This window comes from Colletotrichum tamarilloi (genome assembly GCF_030869305.1).
Source record: "Colletotrichum tamarilloi strain Tom-12 chromosome Unknown Scaffold_25.1, whole genome shotgun sequence".
Taxonomy (NCBI): domain Eukaryota; kingdom Fungi; phylum Ascomycota; class Sordariomycetes; order Glomerellales; family Glomerellaceae; genus Colletotrichum; species Colletotrichum tamarilloi.
Window position 1 is genome coordinate 350459 of NW_026849408.1, and position 18875 is coordinate 369333.

Consider the following 18875-nt stretch of genomic DNA (forward strand, 5'->3'; position numbering starts at 1 on the left):
ATGGATGCCTTTATTGAGCTTCGTGGTTCAAGTTGACGGCACAATTGTTTCACTTACACACCGGACCTGAGAAGCAATCATGCTTAGGCTAGACAGCACCAGAGCCGCCACATCACCACCCGTCCGGGAAGTTGGACTTGATGCGACCTAGGGTTGTTTTATCTCATTGAGGTGTGCTGATTAAAGAGACTCGATATTTTCATTTTAGACCGTAGAAAATGCTCGTAAATGCTTCACTCATGTCGTGACGAGTGTCAAAAGAACCCAGATATCCCATACCGTCGCCCAAAATTGACAGAACCGTAAAGGAAAAGACTCCATCACAACGTACATCTCTTCCCCTCCACAATGACACCATTTTAAACCTCGTTACTCGGGTACGCAACCTTGGTCGTGGCCGCAAACTCCTCCTTGATACTCCTCAAGCTCACAAACCGGCTCAGCAAGTTCTGGCTGCCCGCCTTGTCGTTCGTCCCGCTCGCCCGGCCGCCGCCAAACGGCTGCTGGCCCACCACGGCGCCCGTGCTCTTGCAGTTGATGTAAAAGTTGCCCGCCGCGTTGCGCAGCTTCTCCTCCGCCACCACCACCGCAGGGCGGTCCTGCGCGAACACGGCGCCCGTGAGGCCGTACTCGCCTGTGCCGTCGATAAGCTCGCAGACGTTGGAAAAAGCGTCCGCCGGTGCCGAGGCGTCGTCGTAGGTGTGGATGACGAGCACGGGACCGAAGAGCTCAGTGCTCAAGAGCTTGTGATTCGCATCCGTGGTGTGGTAGATTGTCGGGTGGACAAAGTAGCCCTTTGATGAATCGTACTTGCCGCCCGCAACGAGCTCGAGAGACGAATCGCTCTTGGCAGCATCAATGACACCCGACAACTTCTTGAACGAGGCGTCGTGAATGACGGGACCCATGAAGTTGCCGTGGTCCGTCGGGTCACCAATCTTGATCTTGTTCACCTCGGCAATGAGACCCTCCTTGAACTGCGGCCATAGCGACTTGGGAACGTACGCCCTCGATGTGGCGCTGCACTTTTGGCCCTGGAACTCGAACGCGCCACGGATGGTCTGCTTCACGGCGTTGTCGACGTCGGCGCTCGGGTGGACGAGGTGGAAGTTCTTGCCGCCCGTTTCACCGACGATACGCGGGTACGATGCGTACCGGCCCTCGGCGACGCCCTGGCCGATGGCGCCGTACAGCTTGCGGAAGATAGCAGTGCTTCCAGTGTAGTGGAGGGACGCGAATTTCTTGTGCGACAGCACCTGGTTCGTAATCTCCTCGGGGTTGCCGGGCACGAACTGAATGACATCACGGGGCAGGCCGGCCTCGAGGAGGATGTTGTAGACGAGCCAGTTGGAGGCAATGGCAAAGTCACTCGGTTTCCAGACGACGACGTTGCCGAGCAGCGCGGGGGCACCGGGGAGGTTACCAGCGATAGCGGTGAAGTTGAAGGGGCTGACGGCGTAGACAAAGCCCTCGAGGGCCCTGTACTCTACGCGGTTCCAGACGCCGGGGCTGTTGTGCTGCGGCTGCTGGGCGTAGAGCTCCTCGGCGTACTGAACGTTGAAACGCAGGAAGTCGGCCAGCTCGGCCGCGGCGTCGATCTCGGCTTGCCACGCGTTCTTGCCCTGGCCTATTATGGTGGCGGCCATGATGTCGTAGCGGTATTTGGTCGCGATGAGGTCGGCGGCCTTGAGGAAAATAGCGGCGCGGTCGGCAAAGGGGAGGGACTCCCAGGCGGGCTTGGCTGCGAGAGCCGAGTCGATTGCCTTTGTGACGTCGGAGGGCGAGGCCTGGTGGTATGTTGCTACGGTAGTGTTGTGGTCGGCGGGGTTGACCTGCTTTCCGGTGTCGCCCGTCAAGATCTAGGGGACATTATTAGCTTTACATGGTCGGATTGAGAGCTGTAGAGATGTGTAGGCTCGACTCACCTCTTTACCGCCAACAACGATTGGCACCTCCAAAGGCAGCTTGCTCTGAAGGGTCTTTACTGCAGCATCCAAGCCTTCACGCTGGGCGGAGCCCTTGACATAGTGGTGCTGTGATAATTGTCAGTCAAGTGCCTCCTCACCAAGCTTATCCGGCGTTGTAACCTACGTTGGGCTCGTTGGAGATCTTTGGGATCTTAAAGGCAGCAAACGTCGCCATTCTGGTGGATGTCCTCGTCGCGGGAGCGGACAGGCGTGTTGTGAGTCTGGTGGTCAGAACTGCAGAGACGCTGCGTCCAAGGGATGTGATGCGGGAAGAGCTTCGAAGCTGGGAGTTGAGAAGCCCAGATGCTCGTGTGGACGCCATGATGGGCAGATATGACAGCTTTGTGCTGTGCTGTGTGAACAGTCTTCTCTATCGGATTGGACGTGACAGGATGGCGAGGCACACACACGCAGAACAAAGTGATGAGCTGTGAGCGATGTGTTGTATGGGTGATGGGCAATTGGTTCGCAGAAGACGGGAGAGCAGGTGACACTCGGGGGAGAAGAGAGCAAACGGCGAACCGACTGGCTATTAAGTTTTTTGTAACGTCAGGAAACGTAATGGGATGAGAATTTGGACGAGTCGTGAGACACGGATGTTGTTCCCTGCCACTTTCTGCCTACAAATATTGTACCTTCCCAGCAACCACCGGGCACCTGCGAACGTCGGGTGGGCGCGGGTTAAGAATGCGACGAAGCTGCGCGGGCGGAGAGCTTGTGAGGGGCTGCGGGGGCCCTTGGGGGTGGTGAAATCGGGGGTCCCGGTGTCGCTTTGCTCCCGATAAGCATGTCACCAGCACCACCAGCTGCCTATCGCAACCTTGAACAGCTTTGCGGGGAAGACGTACAGCCAATCATAGGTGCCAATTGTGCCCTGACCTTGAATTTTTGGGGTCGAGATAGCAGTGCCGCAGCGGAGTTGATCGGCTCAGTGGGCCCGAATAGATAGAGGCAATCAGCTCTCCCGATCCCGATCCCCCAAAGTCGGGATCGGATGACTGTTCCGACATGGACATCTTTCGTGTACACATGTCCTATCACAGTCCAAAGGGGTTGATTTACAGAAACGAATTACAGAAACGAATTACAGCAATAAAGAAAGCTTTGCAATCCAGGTATCGACCTAATGGTTCCGTAGTCGCCCGAGCCCTCATCATTACTACTTGGTTCTTTGAGACAATAAACAAGATTATCAAAACACAGCAAAGGTCGAGCTCCCCCAGATGCACCCGCAAGAGTTGTACATCCGTCTTCTCCCTTTCCTTTTAGCTCCTTCGCTTCATGGGTATAACATAACGTAATGCAACCAACAACGCATCGGATGGTGTCTCCGACAACCGATGCAACAATGCTAGCCAACGTCGAGCGTCGATCATCAACCATCTCTTCCCTTCACCACCGTCAAGTTTGAACAGAGCCTCTTTACTCGCCCTGTCCATTCTCGCGCTCCTGTGCAGGGAAGGGCTCAACGGGCACCGGCTGGCTGGTGTACTTGAGCTGGGGAACAGTGACACCGTAACCCTCCGTGAGACCCTCACGGTTGTGCTGGTCGATCTCGACGCGGATGCAAATGTCCAAGCTACCATCGTTGCCGGTGCCGTGCTGCTTTCCGGCTGCCTTGTGCTTGGATCCTGACTCCACCTCACCGACATGGAGAAAATCGTGTCCACCCTTGCCGGAAATCACTGACCGCGTATCACCGTTCGTCGGCGCAGCCAGTCCATTGTTGGGCGAGTTCTCGGTGAGAATGGCAAAGTTCCGGCTCGGCATAGTCACATGGTTGGAGTTGGACGTCTTGCTTGAATCGCCGGGGTCCTTGTCAAAGAACTTGAGCAGCGTCTCGTCCGTATCGTGGTTCAGGTGATGGATCTTGTTTCTCCTGGCCAGCAAGTTGGCAATCGCTGCTGGCGGTGGCTTGTTGGTAATGGCAGAAGACACCACGTTAGCCATGTAGCGGTGGTCGTTCTCCGAAGCAATGTTCAGCTTAGGATGCGAGTAGAATCGGCCCATAGCCGCCAAGTGTACATCGCCGCCCAAGATGGTGATACGGACTGAGAACTCTGACGAGATGGCCTGAAGCCTCTCAACGAGAGCGTTGCGCTCCTTCTTGTGAGTTCTGGCCGTGTAATGGTCGTCAAGGTCGTCGAGCAAATCGACGCTGCCGTCAAAGTGGTTGAAAACACCACCAGCTGATATTGTCAGTGGGCCAAGACTCGTTCTGTCTCCTCATTGTACACTTACCGAGACCGAATCTCCGGTTGAGGAACTTCACAGGACCCATGATGGGACTGCGGAAGACGTTCTCAAGCCATGTCAGGCGCTGAAACGCAGTCAGTCTCTGCAAAGACATCTCACAGGCCATCTTTACTTACAGGATACGCAATTGGGATTCCCAGCAGAAGGATCAAGTGCTTGAATGGGCGTCCAGACTCCTGAGCGCCCTTGAGCTCTTGTCTGAGGCGACTGAAGATCAAGTCATATGTCTCTGGGTAATTGATTTGATGGCGTGTGCGCTGTGAAACGTTATTAGTATGTTGACTTCCAGTGTATGTTCCTCAGTGTTCTTACCTCAGTCCGAGCATCAATACCCAGGAAGGCAATACGTGCGCCAAGCCGGGCGAACATGTTATGTGAGTGTTCAGCGACATAGGGCTGGAATTCTGGTTAGCCGTGCTTCCAGGAAGAGTCTGTACCGATGACTTACACCAGGTTGCTTGCCAACAATGTAGCTGGGATCCGACTTAGCCGGCGCAACGTAGGTATCCATGAGTTGGTTGGGGTCAATTCCTTGGTTCTCGGCCGTTGTGGTGTGGTCTATCCGTGGATTAGCCCGAATTTCTTCGCCATCAACTAGAAACGTACCCGAGGTGTAAGTGGACGGTGGCGGAGGGAGGTGATGCTGGAACAGCATGTAGTACTTGTGGGCAGTTCCACCAATACCCCTGAACACATCGCATCGCATGAAATCGTCAACATAGGAACCGAATCCGTCAATAATCTAGGTTGCCCGGTCAGAACATCGTTCGCCATTATCTTCGAGCTTCAACGTACATCATGATCATCCCAGATGTTGAGCTGCGCAATCTGGGCATTGGCAGTCGCAAATGGCTCCGTAGAGTACCTGTTGACAATGTTAGCTCTCGACACCTTCATGTTCCCCCCTGGCCATGCACATACCAACGGATGTAGTTCTTCAGGTAGTAATCGTCACAAGCCTGGCGAAGCTTCTCGGGAAAGGGGAAGTGTCTGCGCTTCTTGGGGTTCGAGATCTCGGTCCATTGGCGCAGAGGTCCGTCGACTCGAATTCCATCGTTGTAGATCTGGTCACCTCCTCCGAGCCTATGCGCAAGTCAGAAAAAGCGACCTCGTACTAAGCAGGCCAAGACATTGGACTCACATGACGTGGAATGGTCGCTCTTTGTGGTGTCGGTTCACATCGTTCCACAAGGCGGGGCCGCTCCAGGCGTCTTCATCAGTGCCCACGCTGAATCCGTTGCAAGAATGGAACATGATGCGCATCGACTCGTTGATGGCCGGGACGAAGAAGTGGTAGCGATCAGGCCGGATGTTGCCAGCCGAGAATCGCATATCGGGGATCGAATACTCCCACTTGGCCTCCGTTTGGCTGAGGGGCAGTGACAGGTCGAAGGCCCAGAAAGTGTTGCGAGGGTCAGAGTAGAGACATTGACCTTGGGTCTCTGAGCCACTGGTGCCCGCGCCATTGGCTGCGCCGGACACCTCGCCATTGAAAGCACCATTGGAGCCGTTGACACCGTTCGTCTCCGTAGAGGCGTACTGGCCATTCACTGCGTTCGCAGGGCGCAGGACCAAGTGCGGTGCGAAGCTCTGAGTCTTACCACCGCCCCTTGTGACAATCAAGACACTTCCGTACCAATTGTTCTCGTCCATCCTGCGGTAGTTGAGCAGCGGTCCGCAGATGATCTCCCGGCCGTCGGGGGGGTCTTGCTCGTGGGCGTGGGTCGCCGTCGCGCGAGGCTCCTCCTGGCCAGCGGCCTCACCAGCAGCAACCATGATGGGCTTGAAGTTGGGCGGAGCATTGGGATTCTCGGGCTCGACGCGGTCGCGGTTCAGAAAGTCGGCCAGGTCGTTGGTGGTTCCTCGTTCTTGGGGGTCGCGGGGTTGTGCGTGGCTGTGAGCACCGGCGGCATGGCGGAGGAAAGCTGAGCTCTCCTGGTGACGCCATCTGTTGGCCGAGGCATGGGGGTTGTGCTCGATGTCATCGAGGGCTTCTCCGTGGGGATGTGAAGCCATGTCTGCGATTCTGTGATCAATTTGTGATTTTGGTTTCGTCTTTGCCTGTGAGCAGAACAGAACAGTCAGATCATGGAGATAGAATCACCAAGAAATATCACTGGGCAACGGTGGCTCCTTACAATGTCTCAGCGCAAATGAGACTGGCAGGGTCCAGTTTGCGCGCGCCGGCCAGCTCTCAAGAAGCCCAGAGGGTCTCAAGATTTGTTGCTTTACGAACTGAGAGCTCGAAGGGAGGGTATCAACGGCCGGGTATCTGGTGTTGCGACGCCAAACAAAGACGGTAGCTCGAAGGAACCTTGAAGAGAAGGGGGAAAGGTGAAAGATGGGAAGGGGGAAAAGCAGGAAGATTAAACGGAGAGAGGGTGTTGTCGGAATCCCACCAAATCGCACGAGAAAAGTGTGTTGTGTTGGATTGGATGCGCTGCTGGGCCAAGGTAGCGCAGAGTGACGCGAGCTAGGAATTAAAGTGGCAGGGATTATCGGCGGTGGTGGGGAGAGTCCACTACGCAACCGCTGTGGGCAACGTCCTGGTCTGAGGTGAGCTGCTGCGCTACAGCTGGAAACTCGAGCTAGGGAGGTCCAGGTTCGGTATGAAGCCGCCCAGGCTGCCCTGTCCGTTCGTGCTGTGAGCTGCAGCAGGGTGAAAGGTGGACCGGGGGCGGTTTCTAGGGGTGAACCTGTGACGGACAGTACTATGTACAGTCGGACTGGGTCCAAGGAGAGGCCGTCATGGAGTTTTGCGACACTCTAGGACAGACTCGATAGAGAAGGACACTTTGTGATGGTGGCCTTGGTGGTGCCGTTAGTGGTGTTGGCCGAGTGCTGGCTTCTTTGCTGTGGCGATGGCCAACTTTCTGGCCGTCATCGACAAGTTTTCGCCCCCAAGCACAATGCCATTCTTGTATTCACAACTATCTACCAGGTGGATATGGTAAAGTAGGTACCTTTGAAGGCGGCCTCCGAGATTCCCCTTGATTTGTATCCCTCGAATTGAAGAGGCCAGCGCCAGGAGGACCGGGCCTTCACCTCAGTCCAAGTCCGCAATCCTTGCTGCAGCAAATCAACCCACCTGACTCCATGTAGAGAGACATGCAGTATGCTAATAAGCTAATTCCTGTGTAAGAACCAGGTCCGAGGTCTTTCCATCTGATCCTATTCGTGTGTGAGTATCCGTAATACTACGCGTAGACCACCTTGCTCTGCATCAACCCACACTACGTAAGTTAGGTAGCTTCCTGCTGCCTTCAAAAAAAAAAAGTAAGCAACGACCCGTCTCCTGCCATTGGTTTTGAGGCTTATCGGTTGACAACGTGTTGGCGTTCCATCATCTGTATGTCCCCCTCCTCTTCTCCCTCGTCCCTCACCTCAAGTTGATTGAATGTGCGCGTTGCGTAGCCTTGGTTTTTGGGATGAGGCGAGGGCCGTGAGTGGTCGGTGACAGCCGGAGAGCATTGGAGCGTTGAAGTGTGCGGACGGGCGTTCCCCCAATCTCTCAGCTGCCAAGGTCAAGGTCCTCGTCAGCGATCTGTTTGCTGGCGCGTGTGCATCTTTGGGGGGGCTCTGGGGTTGGGATGACGATGAGTTAAGTGGCCAGAGCTCCCACAAACGGCCAACCCATGGGCCATAACAGACCAGCTCGCATTGGGTAAACACGCCGGTTCCATGCTTGCAGGGCAGCTCCCGGGCAAAAAAAGCCAAAAGGCACCACTCACACATCGCACAATGTAACGCCGACTCTGGCAATGGCTCTCTGTGTTTCTGTCTTCCTCCAAAGAAGTACGTAGTGCGCATCGATCAGGAATACATGTGCGCTAAGTGGGTGAACCGATTCGAGAGGTAAAATTTAGCGGCATGCAAGGAAGGTGTGCCGGTATGGGAGGCCTGTGAAGAAGGACTGGTCGATGGGTCAACGGGTCAATAAAGGGTTAAACCGTAACAGTAAATAACAACGTGCCGCGGCAAGCTGCTGCTACCAAGGTTAAGGTAAAGAGAGGCTGATGGAGACTGGCTGGAGCTGGATTGGAGTGAGACTCGACGGGAGTCTGATGGTGTTGTGATTGAGTGCCACGGGTTTGTTGATTGATACGCCCAAAGTGGCCTGGTCTGGCGGGTTGAAATTGACACCTACGTCAGGACTTGTGGTCCTTTGGAAATTGAAACAGGAATGCCCCCACAGGGGCCAAGGCTGAGATGACCCACTCCGCGTCCCTCCCATCCTTGCTTCTCAACTTCTTAGTCCCTGATATCCCTGTCCTCCGCTGCAGCTCTTGGCCCCCGGTCTTGGTCCGCGGACTCGGCGTGCTGTTTGCCTTATGCCACATCCCGTACAAACGGATTGCCGTTGCCGGTTGACTCCTTGGCGGTCCGGTATTTCTTTTCTCTTTTGTGCTGTTCATGTTCTGTTCGCGGCTGCCCAGCACCGGTGCTTGCAGGCGTCAGACCGCTCCGGGCCCGGCGAGTAAAGCCACCCCACCGCCGACCGGCTGCAGTCTTGGGCCGGGTCAAGTGGATCCCGTAGGTATTCGTCACATCGGAGCCGGCGAAACACATCGTAATCAAACGGGGTCCCAGAGCCAGACGCAATGGCACCACCCGTAATCAGCATCTGCTGAATTGTGACCACCTCATACTGAGAAAATGAGGGGTGATAGCTGAGGCTGCTGGGCCTCTTACGCCGTCAAGGCTCTTGAATGAAGTGTGAAAAAGCAAGACATCTCATTACTCTTGGTTCCGATGAGGTTCGGCAGCTTCAGGAACCTCTATACCGATGTTTCTTGGGCTTCCCGTGGAACCCAGCTATTTCACAGTCGATAAGTATGTTTCCAAAGTTGGGTTGAAAGTGATTGGTTCCACGCTGAAATCAAGGCAAGTGTGCACGTTGAACCTCCAATAATCAAGGAGTATCAATGTAGCTAAGCGCACTTACATCTTCCGCGTAAAGAAGCTGCTCAAAGATGAGGCTTTGGTTCCGGGTATCGTAAACTTCGCCACCTTCATATACTCGGGCGCTGCCATACAGAAGTAGAAAGAGGTGGCTGGATATAATAAAGTAGGGGATGCACGATCGTTGACGGAGACAAGGGCGTGCGTCAGTAGTCAACGACATTCTGTGAATGAAAATTATATCATCAACGCTCTCCGAGTCTTATCCAAGGCTCCCGATGCCGTCAAGCCCTTGCAGGAATTCTTTCCGAGGTTCTCTGATCCGGCATATACACTGTCTGACATTGGATCTGGTCTCCATACCCGAGAAGAATAGTTCACTAAGTCTGTCTTCGGACATCAACCTTTCTCTCGGATCGGATCAGCTCAGGGCGTAAAATGGCGAAGCAAGTAGTCTCACTACTTGATCTGCCTAGGCCAGTGGTTCTTGCACTGGTCTTCCCCTGTTTGCTACATTTTTATGCAGATTTTGATCCTGCCATGCAGAATGGCCTTCCCACGATTCACGATGGCCATAGCGGCTCCTCAATGCCTATCAAACTACACACGGTCACAAGGAGTGGCCAAGATGGCATGCCTGGCAGGCCCTGCAGGTACCGAGCCATCTACGTTGGCCTCATATCGAGGATAATATTCCACACTAGCATCCATACAGTTTCACTAGCTAGGTGCCCTTACCTCTTGATCGACTAATTCATATTTGGCAGAAAGCGGGCGTTCTGTGTCGCTATATCATAGAGGCAGGCGACGTATGTCATTGAGGGCAGGACATCTGCAACTTGTGTGAAGGCCGCCTCTCTATCGAAGACCAAGAAGGCCAAATTGCCCAATTTTCGAGAATACTCGTATAGAGATGATTACAGAGTCCGGAATTCACACCAACCTGAAGAATTACGATGAGAGTGATCATCGGGCTTCACTGACTTGAAAGACTAACCTGGGAAAGTTCGAGCTTCCAAAGTAACTGCCGAATACCATATAGACGACACAACAACAGGATAGCAGTGCTGTGTCATAAAGCCATTTAATCATTTAATGTATTTACCTCGACAAGAGATGTTGATCTCATGAGACGTTCGGGTCGTGCTCATATCCAGATTGAACCTGAGTGCAGGAAGACAAGCATTCAAGTAGCCACTACTGATGTAAGCTCGCTTCCAAACAGCCACAACCTCCATATGTTTTCACTTCTTTAATGAAAGTCTAACTGTTGTACTGAAACTCCTGCCTATCCCCCAAGTCAGTATATACATATATATTGCAATATCCTACTCTAAGCACTCTTCTACCAACGCCACTGCGGTCGCGACTCTCTTAGCGACGGAAGGACGCATAGGATTACCATCTTTTCGTTCATCCTTGACTGGGGAAGGTCACTAATCCTATCAGATCAGGGTACAGCATGACCAATAAGTTTAGGTTCTATCTGTAAGAACAACAAATTGACATTTTACTAGTTGTCATTCCGGCAGTATTCTAGCAGGAATACTCGTGGCGTCAATAACAGACACATTGGACAGCAACGTTAATATTCCTCTGCGATGATGTAGTTACAGGCCTAGTCAATGCCATTAACACTCGACTTCCCAATTATAAAGCCAAATTTCCGACTTTCAAATCTGTACCTTACCTCTTCTTCGTCCCTTCAGGCCTTTAGCTTCTGATCAGCTCTTGTTAAATACCTTCTCAGACAATGCCGGCCTCTATATATCAATTCATATACTCATTCCTTGCTGCATATGGGTGCTACTTGACTTCAGTATGTCTCAAGTTTGGCTGCATGCTAGTCGGTCTCTTTATAGCCTTCCCAATCTCCTCTTGACCACCCCGACGTTGATCTAGTCGATTGAGGAGGTCATCGATGCCTGAAACTCGAAAGGGTACTTCAACGAAGCCATGGGTCCAAGGTACTGCAAGTAGGTAGCAGGAGTCAATGAATCACACTGGCTTCTACTTCTGTTGTAATTGTACCTACTGACTAAGATGTTGCAAGTTGTGTCGAGGAGTACGGTCTTGGTTCACGAGCCGTGTGGAAGATTCACAAGCTACGAAATCTCGTTCCCCACTTAGATCGACTCACGACTCTTGGTGAACCATGATGCCTGCCACTTCTGCCTAAGATCCGTGCTCTTCGGGTATCGTGCCTGAGAAATTCCTCGCTCAAAAATGTCTGTTGGTCGTGATGTGTCGGAGACCCATCTCGTGTCTTGTGGATACATGCCATTCTCGGCCTAGCATTCAACTTATAGAGTTTAATCCGCTGCTTCTGCCTACCAACGCCCCAGGCTAGAGATGGCTCCTGAAAAGGTTCAAAAGGAATTGACAACTCTTCACCTGAGGCAATGTGGTTTAATCGCCAAAGACTCATTGCTCAAAAAGCAAAAACGCGATCTCTCTATGTTACCTCGACACGGATCAGTTATTCTATTACTGAGTGTCTTGTCACCTGCTTGTGCACGTTTCGCCCCGTCACGCAACATGTGCTTAAAATCAAACGACTGTCCGAAACACTTCTGCGAGCACGAATGTCTTTATAATGCAGCGTTAAACGGCAACACGCAACGGCTAGTGGAGCTCATCCTCAACGGAGCCGACGTCTCGCAGACATCGATGCCTGGCCGACACCAGTTGATCCACTTCACCGGGCGGCCAGGAAGCGCAGAAGCCATGAAAGCCCTGCTCGACGCCGGAGCCGACGCTTCTGCAGTCTCCTACGACGGCCAAACGCCTCTGCATATGGCGGCCGCCGACGGCGGAATCGAGCAAGTGCAAATGCTCATCGGGGCCGGAACCAACGTCAACGCCCGCACCATGGACGACGAGACCCCGCTGCACCAAGCGGCCAGGGCGGGAGAGGAGGAGATCGCCAAGCTGCTCATCGCTGCTGGCGCGGACGTCACTGCCAGAGACTGCTACGGACAGTCGCCCCTGCATCATTCTGCTAGTCGCGGCCACCTCGGCGTGGTCCAGGTGCTTCTCGACGCCGGCGCCGACATGAGCGCCCTCGACAACAAAGGAGACACGGCCGCCCTGCACTCCCTCTCCGACGCGCCGGCCTCGGTCAAGCTCATGATAGAAAAGGGCGCCGACGTTTCCGTCCGAGGCCAGGGCGGCGACACCCTGCTGCATCGAGCGGCCTCGTTCTCGGCGGAGCTGATAGGACTCTTGCTCGGGGCCGGCGCGGACCTCGAGGCGACGGATGACGAAGGAAAGACTCCCCTACACGCCGCAGCTGCGTGGGGGGACGCCGAACATGTCCGGATCCTGCTTGCGGCCGGGGCTGACATGGGTGCGAGGACCAACGACGGCGAGACGGCGCTGCACTTGACGGCGGGGAGCCCGGATGCCCTGTTCCTGGGGTTTGGACATGAGTCTGATGCCAAGGCTAGGGTTCTCCTCGACGCTGGTGTCGATGTGAATGCGAGGACGGTGTCAGGTCAGACAGCTCTTGATCGGGCAAGAGAATGCAATCGCCCGGCGGTTGCAGAGGTGCTTCTTCATGTAGCAAGTGCATAACCTTGACAGACATGGGACTGGTATTACCTTGACCGTTACTGTACCTGACAATCTGGGTTGATGAATAGAAGTTGGCAGAGTCCTTCCTGTTGCTTAATGGATGAGCCGCTTGAATTCGTATGGTGTTGTTACCTGCGCTGAAGAACACAAGCGAATCCCGCAATGATGGCTCTTGTCATTTCGATGCAGACCGAAGTTGCGATTGAAGTTGTGAGAACTGGGGATTACTCGGCCTTGGATGAATGGGCACTTCTGCCTGGTGTATTAATATTGGATATTGAATGAACCCCGCCAAATTCATGGCCCCCGGAAAGCGCGGCCAATTAAGCACGCGAATTCCCCGCCAGCGCAGCTGGAGCTTACTTGTACCTTGACCGGGACCTTTATTCGACCAATGTAACCCGCGGTGACAGGGCTCTAGCCGTCCGAGACCTCCGAACCCTTGTGTCCCATGTTTCCGTACGGATACCTTCCATTACCATAGCTTACCTTACTCCGTACCTTCATGTTGACTTTCCTCCCTCCACCTCCCGCCCTGACCAACCCTCACTCCGACCACGTAGCACGCGACACACCCTCCGATTCGAGAGCCGACAAGACCGCTCGCATACGAACACCACCAGACAATAGATGCAGACGCCATGAACAGCTCACGAGCGGGGAGACCATCAAAGTCTCCTCTGTTCCTAGTCATCGCCGCAATCCTCATCTTCGCAGTAGCCGTCGAGGCCTCGTACGGCGATCGGTTACCAGAGTTCCGAGAATGCGTCCAAGTTGGTGCCCACCACATACACAAACATAGGCGCGCGCGCAATCTTGTGCTCGCGCTCGCAACTAGCAATGCTTGAGAAAACTCTCTCTAGTGTCTCTTGTGACTGACATACTGCTCTGCGCTTCCCTCGCGATCCAGGTCTGCCACGATGAGAACTGCGCTCCCGGCAAAGATGCTACGCCAATCCGTACGTTTCTCCCCCTTCCTGCCCGCACACCACAAGGTGACTGAATAGCTAACACATGAACCCCTACCAACAGCCTTCCACCGCCGCCTCCTCCTCTGGACCTGCGCCTCCGAATGCGACTACGCCTGCCAACACATAATCACAAAAGAGCGCCTTGCCGCCGGCGAGCGCGTGGTCCAGTTCCACGGAAAATGGCCCTTCCCACGCATGCTGGGCATCCAGGAACCCGCCAGCACCCTCTTCAGCTTGGGCAACCTCTGGGCCCACCAGAACGGCTGGCGCAAGCTCCGCGCCGTCATCCCGGCGTCGTACCCGCTGCGGCCCTGGTACGAGTGGCTCGCGGGTGTGGGCATCGCCTCGTGGACGTTCAGCGCAATCTTCCACACGCGCGACTTTGTCGCCACGGAGCAGCTCGACTACTTTGCTGCGGGCGCGAGCGTGCTGTACGGGCTGTACTACACCGTGGTGCGCATCATGCGCCTCGACCGGCCGACGCCGCGCCGGAGGTCGGTCCTGCGCGCGTGGACGCTGCTGTGCGTGCTGCTTTACGCCGGGCACATTGCCTACCTCAAGGGCGTGCGGTGGGATTACACGTACAACATGACGGCCAACGTTATTATCGGCGTGATTCAGAACCTCATGTGGTTGTGGTTCAGTTTGAACAAGTATAGGCAGTCACGGAGGACATGGGCCATCTGGCCGAGTATCGTCGTCGCGGTGGTCGTCATGGTCATGAGTCTGGAGCTGTTTGACTTCCCACCCGTGTGGGGTGCATTGGATGCGCACAGTTTATGGCACCTTGGCACGATCCCGCCAACGGTACTCATGTACAAGTGAGTCGGCAGTGACACCAAGATTAGCTTGCTGAGTTGACCGCTGACACTTGACTAGCTTCCTGATCAAGGATGCGCAGGACGATATGGCGGGTAGTGAGAGGTTAAAGTCTTGAGCCGTCATATGATTTTCGAACGATCGTTCCAAAGCATGCTGCCTATATGGGAGAACGAAAAAGAACGGAAGTGGAAAGACTGGTGAGCCGAGGGCTGGGTGCCAGCCAGGAAGCTTCAATGAGGTATGAAATAACGGGGCTAGGCCGTAGAGGCAGAGCATCACGCTACAAAAAGACCGTGTAATCTTTAGCAAGTAGATTAGGTTTTTAATGGTCTATTTTGTCATGTTGTCCGGTGTCCAGTTAGGCCGGTATAGTAGAGGATAATATGTAACGAGTATGACGGCTTTCTCTCTGGCAAGCAGTACTAGTATAGTATAGTATAGTGTGGGCATCGTTTCCCGTCCACGTAATCTCAAAAAGCTTCCTATACGCAACAGCAGCAATTTCGCGATTTGGGTACAACACAACCCTTGCTCAACTCAGCATCCCGCTGGGCGTCTCTTTCTCATACACCAACAATCACAGTCTCGGTCTTGAAGACCTGAATGGCACCATCGCCCCAGATGCCGATGACGGACAGCAGGAAGCCGACCGAGGCGACGGCAGACTGCACGAGCTGCGTCTTCCTGAACCCGTCCACCTCGCCGCGGACCTCCTCGCCGTTGAGCGCCTCCTCCTCGGCCTCAGCAGCCGCAGCCGAAGACTCGTCGCCGCTCGCGCTGCCGGCGCCGTCGCTGTGGGTGTCGCCGAGGACCTCGTAGCTGGCCTCCATGCGCGCCTCCTGGCGAGCGATGCGCGCGGCTTTACGCTTCTGCTCGCGGTCGCGGGCGGCCTGGCGGCGGGCGGCGATGGATTCCTTGGAGGACTCGGGGCTGCTCTTGAGGACGTAGGGGGTAATTTGCTCGGCGAGACCAGAGGTGAGGGTGAGGACGGAGGCGTAGACGAGATAGGGGTGGCGGAAGGCGCGCGGGGAGAGGAAGAAGGCGAGGAGGAAGGAGGTTGCGGATACGCCGGTGAGGAGGCGGAGTCGGGCGGTCGCGGTTGGGTAGAGGTTCTTGAAGGCGCGGAGGGCGTCGGAGGCGGAGGGGAGGGAGAGGATCGAGGGGACTGTTACGGCTGAGAGGGAGTAGGAGAGGCCCTATTGCGCGCGCGTGTGTTAGTATGACTTGGATGAAGCATTTCATAATTGGGGTACAGGGTGGCTCGGCATCCCGGAGCGTCCTGAATGCGGGGAGTTGGAGGGGGAGGGGTGGATGGGGATGGGATAGTGGCGTCACTGATGATGGTCCGACGGTGAACCGAGCTGCGGTGGGAGGGCGGTGAAACGTACAGTCAGAAGACCGAGGGAAACAGTTCCCACGAACTTCAGGAGAGAGACTCCTTTGGAAGCCATGGTGGCTGGTGCGGAATTCGTGAGGGATTCGGAAAGGAGGCGTTGGAGGTGGGCGGTCGATGGGCGGGAAAGGATGTAAAGTCGAAGTTCGTGAAGGTGTGAGGCACGGGATGTGTCGTCAAACTATCAGTCGGTAGGGTCGCTGCTTGCTGCTGACCGGCAAGGCGGGGCGGGGAGGGGCGGTATAGCGTATCACTCTTTGTTGGACTGGAGTGACTGGGAACTTGATGTGACCTAGGTTCTGGGGGTAGGTAGATGGTTTCCGGCCTGACCAGTTAGGCGTCACAAGATGGTAAGATGTTTTGGGTAGGTGGAAATGGCCGGATTGATTGACTGACGCTGACGCTCATTGACGACGTTTCCCGCCTTGCCGCTTGCCGCTCTTTCGCGCGGGAATAAGTCCTGAAAAAGAGAGGGGCTGTTTCCGTTGCTTGTTTGGCGACCACCTGGTTGGCCGGGACTGCGGGTGGGTACCTGTGGTGGAGTTTCCCGTCAGCGGTATGGGGTACTGTGAGCTTAAATTATCCGTGCGCCTTGCATTAGTCCCGAAGCTGGCCCGAGGTTGCACAAATCACCTTGTCTCGCCTGCACAAAGAGCATAATCACGTCTTGTTATCTCGACTTCGTCTTCTTTATCTTTACCGAGCTACCTAGACGATACCATACTGCCAAGCTGGAAAGCTGGAGACAAGACGCCCTTGCTCCGTCGGCCATCGATCTCCCAGAAGCCGGTCATACCCAGTCTTGAGCTTTCTCCTTTCATCTCGTCGACTTAAAACGGGTGTCGCCTCTCCGGAAGTGTCAAGCCATGTCTTTGTGCGAGAAGATGAGAAGAGTGAAATATTTAAATCCATTTTGTCATTATAGGCTGTGCTTGCTACATTCAGGTTCCTCGACACACCTTCATCCGCCAGCTTCACCAGCTACTTCAACATCGCCTACCCTGCCGACCCCCAAAGGTTCAGGTTATCTTCGAACCTTGCGCAACTTCAAGCCTCGGTCGCAGGAGGTCTTCTCGCGTGGATCAGGTAGCTGTACCTGGTCAGTCACGTTCGAGATGAGGTAGAGCTGCAGGCGAAAACAGAATTCTGCTCGATCCCAGGGGGAGGAGACTTACAGGGGGGTGTAGGCGTGAATTCTTCTATCCTTCAAGTCATTCCTAACTTGAATGAGGAAAACGTTGACTTCCTCCTTCGTCCATTCGAGGGCCCTGGTCAAAGGAGCCATACTCCATCCCTCGATACCCTCGAGGAAATTCTCGAGATTCCACTCGCCAAGCTCCTTGTAGTGGGGGTCCTTTGGCCAGTTGTTGAGGGGCCACTTGTACTTGACCATCTCGATATCCACGAACCCGACTTCCTTGAGTATAGGGATCAGACTGGGGATATTGATAAACGGCCGACCGAAGATGTTACAGGCCTCCTCGATCTTGTCTACCCACTTGATGAAAGCGTGGTCAGACGTCAAGGTTCCGTCGTCGCAGTCGGGCCGCATGTGACCCTCAAACAGCTCGACGTAGCCACCTGGCGTAAGGTTGCTGACAGGTCAGTGTACAGACTCAATGTAAGCGGATCCGGAAACCATTTACTTGAATGTCTTTTGGAAAAACTTTTTCCAATCACCGATGCTTGAGGTCATACCACGAATGTGGATGTAATCAAATGGCTGACTGAAGGTCCAGGGCTCTTCAGCATCATCGACCTCGAACTTGACATTGGGAGGGACGCTATAGAGTCATTAGTATATTACACGTGCGGCAATGCGAGAGGAATCGGATCGTACAATGCCGTGGGGACTGGTGTGAGATCTATTCCGAGCACCTATTGCAAAACTTAGCGCTTCTTGCATGGAATTGGTGCTGGTGTCCTTACCTCGGCCTCGGGGTGTTCATCCCCGAAGTCAATGGCCCACAACCCGGTTCCAGTTCCAATGTCAAGCACACGCTGGGCTCTGTTGTTCTCATTCGGGGGAGCAAGACCCAACTTGTAGTCGAGCGTGAGTAGATACAGGTTGTGCTGAAGATCTGTAATGGACATGAGATGATGCGGAAGAAGAAAAGTGTAAGGGTGAGGTACCCAGCCTGTCACTCTCCTTCTCATCATTCGGATAGTTGTATTCTGTATTCATTAGTGTCGCGAAAATCACCTGGCTAATTCATCGACTTACTGCCTTCCTTGTACTTGTGGTACGTCCTCCCGTTCTCGATACGATGCTGGAGGATTGAGCTGGACAGACTTGTACTGGAAGACGCGATGCTCTAGATTCATTAGGCCGCTCATACCAGACACAGGGTTCTATTTTCCCATAGACTTACAGTTGCCCTATCAGATGAAGCATCATCACTGAACTATGCGGTAGTCAGTACTGAGGAGGCGCTCATTTAGGAGCTGCGACTTACATCGTCCGCCGCCATGACGGGGCCATTGTCAGGCACCGGTTCGGTTGTATTGTCCGCCATCATGAAACAAGTTTTGTGAGCCCTCGGTGTGTATCCGGAAGATTTACAATCCGCTCAGTAATTGCAGCAAAGACAAGAGGAGCGCGACGGATACGTGAACGATTTTATCGAATCTGTGGAACAAGAACTGCTACCCCTCTTCTGGAATGGAGACAATTATGCATGTTGGTGACAAGGATTATTGTTTGCTGTTGGAGCCTTCTTCCAACAGAACCAGGGTTTTGAACGTATCAGAATCAGCTGCCCATCGTTCTAAGACAAAAGTAGCAGGAGTGTACGACGTGGCGAATCAGTATTTTCTCTCTTTGGCCGGTTTATATCGAGTTGCAGATTCCACCTGACCAACCCGTGCCGCGGCCTTGGGCCGTTGCATTAGTTCGAGAGACAACAAACGACCCAATTTGTATGTCTTCATGAGCGACATGTGGGCCTTCAAACTTCCAACACAGGGTCGTAACAGAGTCGCGAGGTT

At 54.2% G+C, this 18875-nt stretch overlaps 5 protein-coding genes across 5 annotated transcripts; 1 reads left to right on the forward strand and 4 right to left on the reverse strand.

Annotated features, from left to right (window-relative positions):
- Positions 1–359: 359 nt before the first annotated feature.
- Positions 360–2289, reverse strand: CTAM01_07824 (delta-1-pyrroline-5-carboxylate dehydrogenase; the record flags this gene model as incomplete). Its single annotated transcript, XM_060523845.1, has 3 exons — positions 360–1859; positions 1926–2033; positions 2092–2289. 3 exons carry the CDS (start codon positions 2287–2289, stop codon positions 360–362), a joined length of 1806 nt encoding a protein of 601 aa, XP_060381592.1.
- Positions 2290–3389: 1100 nt separating this feature from the next.
- Positions 3390–6239, reverse strand: CTAM01_07825 (uncharacterized protein; the record flags this gene model as incomplete). Its single annotated transcript, XM_060523846.1, has 9 exons — positions 3390–4156; positions 4209–4287; positions 4340–4480; positions 4536–4619; positions 4672–4781; positions 4830–4965; positions 5019–5088; positions 5145–5306; positions 5365–6239. 9 exons carry the CDS (start codon positions 6237–6239, stop codon positions 3390–3392), a joined length of 2424 nt encoding a protein of 807 aa, XP_060381593.1.
- A 5424-nt stretch (positions 6240–11663) lies between these two features.
- Positions 11664–14609, forward strand: CTAM01_07826 (uncharacterized protein; the record flags this gene model as incomplete). Its single annotated transcript, XM_060523847.1, has 5 exons — positions 11664–12621; positions 13332–13474; positions 13612–13660; positions 13734–14487; positions 14552–14609. 5 exons carry the CDS (start codon positions 11664–11666, stop codon positions 14607–14609), a joined length of 1962 nt encoding a protein of 653 aa, XP_060381594.1.
- Positions 14610–15057: 448 nt separating this feature from the next.
- On the reverse strand, positions 15058–15945 carry CTAM01_07827 (uncharacterized protein; the record flags this gene model as incomplete). The annotated part of the gene is made up of 2 exons (XM_060523848.1): positions 15058–15690; positions 15883–15945. 2 exons carry the CDS (start codon positions 15943–15945, stop codon positions 15058–15060), a joined length of 696 nt encoding a protein of 231 aa, XP_060381595.1.
- A 989-nt stretch (positions 15946–16934) lies between these two features.
- On the reverse strand, positions 16935–18406 carry CTAM01_07828 (uncharacterized protein; the record flags this gene model as incomplete). The annotated part of the gene is made up of 9 exons (XM_060523849.1): positions 16935–16977; positions 17063–17482; positions 17534–17671; positions 17728–17765; positions 17817–17968; positions 18021–18062; positions 18112–18202; positions 18260–18292; positions 18344–18406. The coding sequence occupies 9 exons, from the start codon at positions 18404–18406 to the stop codon at positions 16935–16937; spliced, it is 1020 nt and encodes a 339-aa protein (XP_060381596.1).
- Between the last annotated feature and the right edge of the window lie 469 nt (positions 18407–18875).